Source organism: Galendromus occidentalis, unplaced genomic scaffold (assembly GCF_000255335.2).
Source record: "Galendromus occidentalis unplaced genomic scaffold, Mocc_1.1 scf7180000077183, whole genome shotgun sequence".
In the NCBI taxonomy this organism is placed as follows: domain Eukaryota; kingdom Metazoa; phylum Arthropoda; class Arachnida; order Mesostigmata; family Phytoseiidae; genus Galendromus; species Galendromus occidentalis.
In genome coordinates this window covers 572,708-581,655 of record NW_003805171.1, presented here as the reverse complement: position 1 = coordinate 581,655, position 8,948 = coordinate 572,708, and the positions used below count along the sequence as shown (strand labels likewise).

General features: G+C 51.0%; 1 protein-coding gene across 1 annotated transcript; it reads left to right on the top strand.

Annotated features, from left to right (window-relative positions):
* LOC100899073 (ribonuclease T2-like) lies at positions 1-1,518 on the top strand. Its single transcript, XM_003741515.1, has 6 exons — positions 1-179; positions 337-453; positions 625-710; positions 855-981; positions 1,082-1,152; positions 1,262-1,518. Exons 1-6 carry the CDS (start codon positions 1-3, stop codon positions 1,516-1,518), a joined length of 837 nt encoding a protein of 278 aa, XP_003741563.1.
* Positions 1,519-8,948: the final 7,430 nt, after the last annotated feature.

Sequence of the window (8,948 nt, the reverse complement as noted above, 5' to 3'; positions counted from 1 at the left end):
ATGACTGTGCACCGGTGGTTGATACCGTGGTCGATCTATATCGCGATCGAGTTCTATGACAACCTCAGATTGTGGGGACGCGGTCGACGCCCCGCATGGAGATCCTTAGGTGGCCGCACCCTGATATTCCTCGTCGCTCAACTCTTCCTCATGGCGGTTCAGCCAGACCGAGGAACGTCGTGAGTTTGCGGTCGTCTCGGATCGGTGGTCATTCTACTAAGTTCGCTGGAATTTCCCGCATCTCCCCGTCCGAGGGTCATAATTATTGCGGAACTGTTCACGGCAGAATATTCCCAACTGCTTGAAGCTATCTTTAAATACAAAATGATTCCACAGTAAACCACCGAACATGATTCTGTCCTTAGTTTACTATCCCGGCCACTGTCACGAGCGGATCGCGCCGAAGCAGGCAAAGGTGGAATTCTATCACTGCAGGCGAATCCCGGATCTGAAGTGAGTATTCCGTTCGAGGAGCGGCATCCGAGACACCTGATCACCAACGGCCGATGACGGGGTGCCATGAACGGTGCAAACTCTCAGGCGCCTGTTCTTCACTCGGTCTGTTTCTCCTCATCTCATCAGAGCTCTCGTCGCTACAGCGTGCTGAAATATTTCTCTCTGCAGATGGACCATCCACGGTTTGTGGAACCACGATACTTTTGACCCGGTTTTTGCGGACGACATGCTCATTCTAGAACTAATGAAAAGGGGTCAGTCGTCTGATAATACGAGGATCAGGCACTCAATCAAGAGGATTGAATCGTCTCTGAGTTTATTTCCATAGCCTTACCGACACTGGGACCTCCCACCATGCCAAGGAGGTTTGACTGATTGTGGCTTGCATCTCTTATCAGTATCGGAAGAGGTGTCGAACGAGGTGAAACTCCGAATGTCTCGTCAATGGAAATCTTTAAGTTCGAGAGATAATCTTCAGTTTTGGGCTTATGAGTTCGGGAAGCATCACGGATCACTGGCGGAGAAGTGAGTGACTTCACGCTCTCTATTAGCATCGAAGATTCATTCTGTCTCAATCTCCGGCTCTCAACTGAATTTTACAATCGAAACTCGGCGTCGGTTCCAGCCCTCATCTAGATACTATGCAGAAGTACTTCAGTAAAACTCTTGAGCTGGCATCTCAGGTTTTCATATCAGGTGCGTTCATCTCTCGAATTTCCCGCAGACGATGACACGCAGTCCCATATAGTGGAATACATAGCCAAGCCTTTCCATATTCCCTGTCCCAGGCTCCTGTGTCTTCCAGAGTGGCTCCGGAGGCAGAAAATAGAACCCGACGACCATAAAGGTTACTCGGCTTTGGAGATCGAGAAGGCAATCATCGGAAGACACAAAGGGAAACCGAGGTTGACGTGCAGGCATCTCTTCCAACGGAACCTGAGTGTGCTCTCCGAGATCGGCGTTTGTTTCGATGCCGACTTCAAGCCAACGGACTGTCGCAGCTCGTTAGTTACTCATGTGCAATGCCGAACTGTGCCAATCAAGGTGAGACCGGAATCGTAAAGCAGGCTCTAATGGTGACTCTGATTCGAAGGGACTCTTGTCCGATGCAAGACATCATCATGCCCAGCCCACTGCAATCTTGAAAGATCATGAGCGGGTGCCTCTGTCATCTTCATCGGCAAAAGAAGAAAGCGGCCGGAGGAAACGGATCTGCCTCAAAAAATTCTTGTCAGAGATGAATAAAATCCAGGGGGAAAGCATTACGCCGACCCGAGTCGAAGTTGATAGGCGGTATACTCTTGACTCCGAACCTCTCTGAATGAGCTGCGACGGCTCTGCGCGCTCCGAGACGAGATGGGGCTCGAAACAGTCAATGTCGGAAGTGGGTGCACGAAAGTTCGGCTCCCTCATTGGGAGTACATATCTCCTGAATTTTCTCCCGTCGTGATGTCTTTCCGATCATTTGAATCGCACTCGTTTTATGGTGGGTCAGAAGGGAAGAATTAGTTATACATCAGACGTCCTATCATAGAATCGAGTCAATATCTCTCATAGACTGATTTGATGCGTTTTGGAATCATCGCGCTGGGTAGCTTCTTCGGGAGACGAAAACAGTGATACTCGGAATTCTCAATCCAATAGGAAGCCCGTCATGGATAAGGAACGCCGACCATGGAAGAGCAAGGACCTCGGAAGAACATTCCAACTATCATTCCAATTATCCCAGCCCAAGACTATTTCTGGAATGTCCCGTTGTCAAAGAGTATCAACCGCAAGTATCGAACTACCGCCTGAATCCCTGGGCTCATCATCCGAGTCCAGCACAGTTGGAGTCTATCTTGCCGACGATCATCCCGCAACAATGAGAATCGCCACCTTCAAGGGTCCCGACCGTCGAGAGGAACGACTTGTCGCGGACTATAATTCTGTCGGCTCTCGAGCAGTGCTTCTCAATTGACGGGACATCCTTGTTTCCACGGGATCCGCGATGCGACTTCTAACCCAACGGGTCCGGGCGGGATATACTATATGTACGACCGGCGCCTGTCCGGATGATCTGATATGCTGTCTCTGTATTGTGAGGCACTCCGCGTCGTATCCGACCTGAGTATAGAGGCCTGAATCAATCGAAGAGTTCGCTCCTGTGGTAATTTTCATCACTTCTCAGAATTTTTTTCCGGTTTCCAATCGCATACAAAGAACGTCGAGTACGCATCCAAATGAAGCTCCCAAAGGCGCCCCATCGGAGCGCCGCGGATCCAGTGTCCTATGGGACGAAATAGATTTTCTCTCGGCACGTGTCGCGTCTGAAAATTTACGGGGCTCCTGTGAATACTGGTCACACGCAGCATTCGTCATCTATGCAAGCAACGATTCCGGTGCAACTTGAATTCGACATGCGTGGTTTCGGAGGGGATCTTACAGAGGACACTTCTTAGAAGAGAACTCGTGCGAGAAGCACACTCCTACTTCTTCGAGGATGCGATGAGGCCCTGCGAATGCCGCACCGTTGCCTGGTTGATCACGACAAAGCAGTCTGGGTCGCTTGAACTTGTCTAGCGCTTCGATGAGCGCCAGTTTACCGAGTGCTTCTTTTTTCGGTCCAAGGCTCGAGAGAACCTCTGTGGAGGGCAATTCGATGATGGCAAGTGTTCTCGGCGAAGAAGCTCATCCGGAAGGAAGATCCGAAAAGAAATCTGAATTTCCACAGCCATTGGTTGCTTAATTTCATCTCTAATCAGGAATAAAGGAAATATTTTCTCACTATTCATGTTGACCTTCCGCATGAGGCTTTCGACCTTCATCAAATAATCCTTGAAACTCTTCACATTCCTAAGAATAGAAAGGTCTCAGGGAGAGCCGCTGATACGGATCTTGGGAGACTCTTTCGTTGACAAATAAACGCAGAAAAATCCGACATCTCACGTGAGTTGGAAGGCCGCAGCATTCGAGTGGTAAGCTTGGACTGGAGGCTCATCCGGTGAGTCAGGTGTGAGCCTGGGCCAGAGTGGCCCCAAGCTTCGTCTGAGATCTTCGAATTCTGCGCTGTGCCCTGTCAAACCGCATCAGAAATCAGCTCCTTCGGCATGTCGGCGCGTGAAGAAAATATCCATAGGGTAGTTCGAGGCATACACTCACACATTTCCGACAGCTCTTTCAAGGATTTCTTCGAGTCCGGGTGGACATGGGGATGGGAAGCATCGAGCTTGAAGTGCATGAAATCCTCGCAGACCAGACTGCCGACAGCCCATCTGAAAGGACGAAAATCAGAACAACCCCCGACGACTGCGTCCCATGAGGTCAGTTTCGCTGGACAGATGAGTCGATCCTTACGGGGTGCCATTCGTGGAGAGGCAAGGATCCCCAGCCGCCGTCGATCCCTGGTAACAATACCCCGGTACATAGACGATCCGGAGCAAGAAAACCAGCTGCTTGCGACTGAAATGTGTTCATAATGAAACTCTTGCTCTGTTTAAGAGCTCCCGTTCGGTGAATGCGATCTTCGGCACGAAAGACTGCGTTCTAGCTAACGATAACCAACTCGTCGAATGTCCGGAGTGGACTCACTTGATCGTAGACGGATCTATTTTCAGTTCCTCTACTTGTCTCGGCTTCGGTTTCTTCCTTCTTGTTTTCAATGCTGCCAGTCCCCCTTTTCGAGCTTGTAGGCCCATGCCTCCATCGGGCAGCGGCGCCGGCACAAGCGCTGCCGGAGGAATCGGCGCTTGCAGAGTAGTCTGCGGCTTGTCAGCTGGGGGGCCTATAGCCGACGCCCCTCCGGGTAGACCGCCCGGCGGACCCTGTCCCGCTTGCCCAGCCGGCTGGACTCCTCCTGCATGCTTCCCTGGAAGGACCGCTCGTTCCAAAGCCGTCGCATCACCTTCTGTACTTGGGTCTTTTTCGAACACCAGTGGCATATAACCCTCATCGCCACATAGGCGGCATTTTGCCCATGGTTGCCAGAAGAATATGTGAAGTTTCCCTTGCGCTTCGGACTGATTGCGAACAGGTTGAGCATCTCGCACAAGAGAGTCTGCGCCGAGAGCGCCTCCTCGGAGTTCGTTCACCTGGGCAGAACGCCCAGTCGTGCACAGGAGCCACGAGAAGTAGCCGACGACGCTCATAAGTGCAAATAGGCTCAAGGATCTCCCCGGTCCCCAACCGCGTATTCGCAAGCCTCGTTGGGCGAGGAGCACCGTCAGCAGTGAACTCGAGAGGATTCCGAGAATCCAAGAGGCAACGGGAAACATTGCTCTCGATTAGATTTTCTGTATAGATTTCGATTTCGTTGTCTCAAGCTCACGAGCAATAATAAGATCGATAGGTAATTCCATTAGAGCTTTTCCGCTTCGAGGCACAGCTGTTGGACGTGAGCACGATCAGCTCGGTGCCACTGACGCTCACGCTCATTCGGAGTGGAGCGAGAAATGTCATGAATCTCGACGATTGTCCTCAGACGTTCGGAAGGAGCGCCTTCTTCGTAAGTCAGGAATCCATCGGAGGAAACGGATACGCATCCGCAATCCAAATGCAGATCAGTCTAATAACGGTCAACGGAGCGTCTGAGCGGCCCATTGGTGAGGGGCTGCGTTTCCATGGAGTTCATAAGAAAATGATTCGTCGAGAATCCAGATTGAAAGCGTACGACGCACCTTGAATCGGTCGTGTCCTCTGACATACGAATTCGAGCACTAGAGGCCTATCCGACAGAAGGAAGAAATCCATCGAGGCAGGGGGAGACAAGGTCATGTCTCAGATCGGATGATTGTCGCCACGGAAGTCTTTTGATCGGCTCAGTGCGCACAGAGTCAAAGACGGAGCCGTCCACGGAACCGGGCCGGCGGTATCCTTGCCATGGCGATGCAGCCGACGCCGGGAGCCTTCTTCCAGTCTCGACTCCCGAGACCGGCCGCTATTTATCGTCAAGCGAGCAAGCTGGGGATTGCAGCTTACTTCGACTTTCTAGGACGCTGAGCTGGTAACGATTCGCACCCTGCGAACGGGCGATTCTGTCATTTGGAAGAGCCTGATCGGAGAGCTGCGAGCATCGATGCCTCTTTAATGACGCAAGCGTGACTCGACCGATTTTTGTCAATGATCCGACAGGGTTACCTGATATTCTGTCACAGAATATTTCAGTTTCATGACGTATAATTTTTCCCGTAATTCAACGAGTACCTAATTGAATATTTCCCGCCGATCGAGAAGTTTGTTCGACCTCATCTCCGACCCAAACATCTCAACCACAAATAATTCCGCTACACGCATCAGCGAGTAATTTCGTCGCACACATCGCCTACTTCAGCTATCACAAACCAATATTCACAATCATCGAACGAGTAAGTTCCCTGAAACCACAAGCCCTGTGCTCTCAGCTCTAGCATTCGACGTAGTTATTCGGAATGCGAGAGTTTGGGATCTAGTGGGATCCGGGATTTCCGGACGTGCAGAAGCTTGAGAACGGACCAGCGTCGCCGAAACCGCAAATCCCCACACGAGAGGAACAATCGAAGTTGTGCGATTGCGGAAGCGTAGAGCGCTCCGAACTGCTTCCAAAACAGGTATGCATGCATCAAGTACGCTACACGGTACGTGGTTCGAATTCAAGAGGGTAACTCCCTGGAAGATTCCGGTTCGTATTATCCCATCGACATTCCGTGTCGCCGAGGATGCCTGAGCGTATGTCCGAACGCCACCATGCCGATCATTCTCGAACTAGAGGAGTCGTTGGAGATCGTCAAGATTGAGGATTAGCCTAAGTTACTTTTCCGATTTCATGGCAGCTTCTAAGGGGAAGCCATATTTCACCATGGAGCATAGGTGACATTGGAGCATCTTCGAATAATCCTCCGTCGTTTTCGATCGACGACGCCTGTTACCCTCGATCTCACTCACAGAGAGGTGCTAAACAAGGATGGCTATTCATGGCCTCCACAACACACCGACCCTTCATGGAATGAAATTGAGCAGACATTGTTGGATGCTCAGGCAGAGCTCTACGCCTTTCAAGCCGATTGACGCTTTTGGCGACGTAGGCGGCCAACACCATGTTTCCTCGGGCAAGGTCACAAAGGCCGGTGTGATTCGAGCGCCTAAGGCGATTCCATTGGGTATTCAAAGATTTACGATCGAAATAGTCACGAGGCTTTCTGTGGACAGTGCTTGAATCTCAGTGAGATGTGCTGAATCGCGTGAATCAACAAGACATATTTCTCCGCATCCCGCAGCGTCCGCAAAGAATGCCGATTACACTAGACTCCAATCCATATCTATAAGAAGCATCCGATCTCTCCGAAACCATTGTCCTCTCTGACATTGCGGCACGCGTTGGCTTGAACGATGAACTGCCGGATGTTCTCGGTCACCTGTGCGCTCCTGGTGGCTTCGCAGATCCTCATTGCCTCCGGTATTTTGTTCACACATACTATTCTGGGCGGATTGGGATCCGCGATCGCGATAATTGCCTAAAAGCTCGCTGGGAGCTTGGCGGAAAGTAGCTACTCCTGATTTTTCTTTCCTTCTACTCCAGGTTTAAAATGCGGTGTATGCTGCTCCGTTTGGAAGCCGCGTTCGTGTGTTCTCTTCTTGGGTTGCACATGTCCTGCAATGTCTAGTGCGTTCGTGTGATCTATCCCGGGAGTCGATCAGACTACCAATACGTACTCGAAAGGCCTCATTAGCCTGAGGAAGTCATCCCGTCGCCAACTTCAGTCTCGTGTGACTCACGAAAATGATTAGGGACTTGATATTTTCCAGATGGCTTCTGCGTGCAGTGCTGTCGAGGAAATAGGCAGGCAGCTACCAGATGTGATCTATGTGAATGTCCCAGGGCACCAGGATCGCGAACGACAGGTACAGGACGATTTCACACCCTGAGCATTGAAAAGTATGATCTTGATTTAATTTGAAGGAGTTGCCTCGCCGAAGATATCGACGCCGCGAACCCCAAAAGAGCAGTTCGGGCTACCGGAGGCAGAAGCTGATCGTGAGTTACATTCCGAAAGCTTTTGCGATAGTTCATACGTAAAATTCGATGCATCATTCCTCAAGCGCTCCCTGGGACCGATAAGGGTGGGGAAACGGAGGCCACCACCTACATCACAAGGGCCAACACGGACACCACCAAAGTCAGCACCGATCTATCTACGGTCAACACGGACATCACCGCGGTCAACACGAATATCACCACGGCCGCCACGGACGTCACCACGGTCGTCACTTCCGAAGCTCCCTAGAACGGAACCGAGTCCAGGGCTAGATGATCATCCTCGGAGGAGTTCGGAAGTTGAGAATGTCGTGGGGAACCGACTCGGGATCTTTGTCAGTTTCCACTGAGCCTCAGGGGCAAGTGACCATCAATCGCTAAATTTTTGAGAAATAAAGCGTAAAGCGGAGCCGGGCACGCTATTCCAAGGACTCCGAAAGAGAGAGCCTCTACTGATCGAGTTCAGGTATCGAGCGAAACCTTCTGTCATGAGCACGGTCAGACTTTCGTCGCGGCATTCCGGCTGAAACCCAGAGATTGGGCGGAGAAGAGATATCGGTGTACTGATGATTATTCCCTAGCTTCCTCCGAATGCCAGCGGAGGCTGGCACTCAAGGAATATCGGAACTACTATCCTACCATTGAGACAGTGCCTGGAGATGAAGAAGAACTTCGAAAAAACTGCCCAATTGAATTCACTGCCCCCTGGGCGAACGGGGGAATTTAGGCGCGACCGCGCATGCCGCGACGAAAGTCTAGCCCTAGTCATGAGTAATGCGCACCAGATTCCGGCAGCCTTGACTGGAAACAGTGGCGGATGCAGCACGACGATGCTTGGAATACACATAGACACCATCATCAAATCCAGGGTTCAAATACATTCGGGGTTACAACCTATAAGGACACCAACTTCTTGCTCGGACCTCGAGAACGACTTCAATGGAGTATCTTCAGATGTAAGCTCGGATACCAAGAATTTCTCCGGTTCCGATTTGGAAGTCAGAGCGACAAGAACAGACGCGAAACTCTTTGCTGCCGTAACTTCTAGTTCCACGATCCGTCTTTCGAGGTACTCCGAAATGAGAAATGAGCGATCATCGGAGATGAGTGATTCCGGATTCCTCTCACTAATGAGAAGATCTCGGCGCTTACGTGGTATTCTCTGTTGCCCGGGGCATGTTCTTCTTAGTTCGCTGCTGCCTCTCGGTCTGGTCCTAGTCCTAATCCAACACTATCCCCCTAGTATTGACTCATCGAGAGACTTTTTGAGGAAAGAGGATGTCTTTGGCGAGAAATTCTCGAGCCCGTTGATCCCCGATGGCAGGTAGGAATCTCTTGGCGATCACGATAGAGGAAGCGACTTTATTTGGAGTCAGCGCGAGGTTTTACTTCAACGCGATTGATGAATCCTTGGAACATCGGCTCGGATGGGATAGACAACATCTATGTTGAGCGCAGGATCCTCCCTCTGAATAAACTCGGGCGAATCACCATTGGCGTCTTT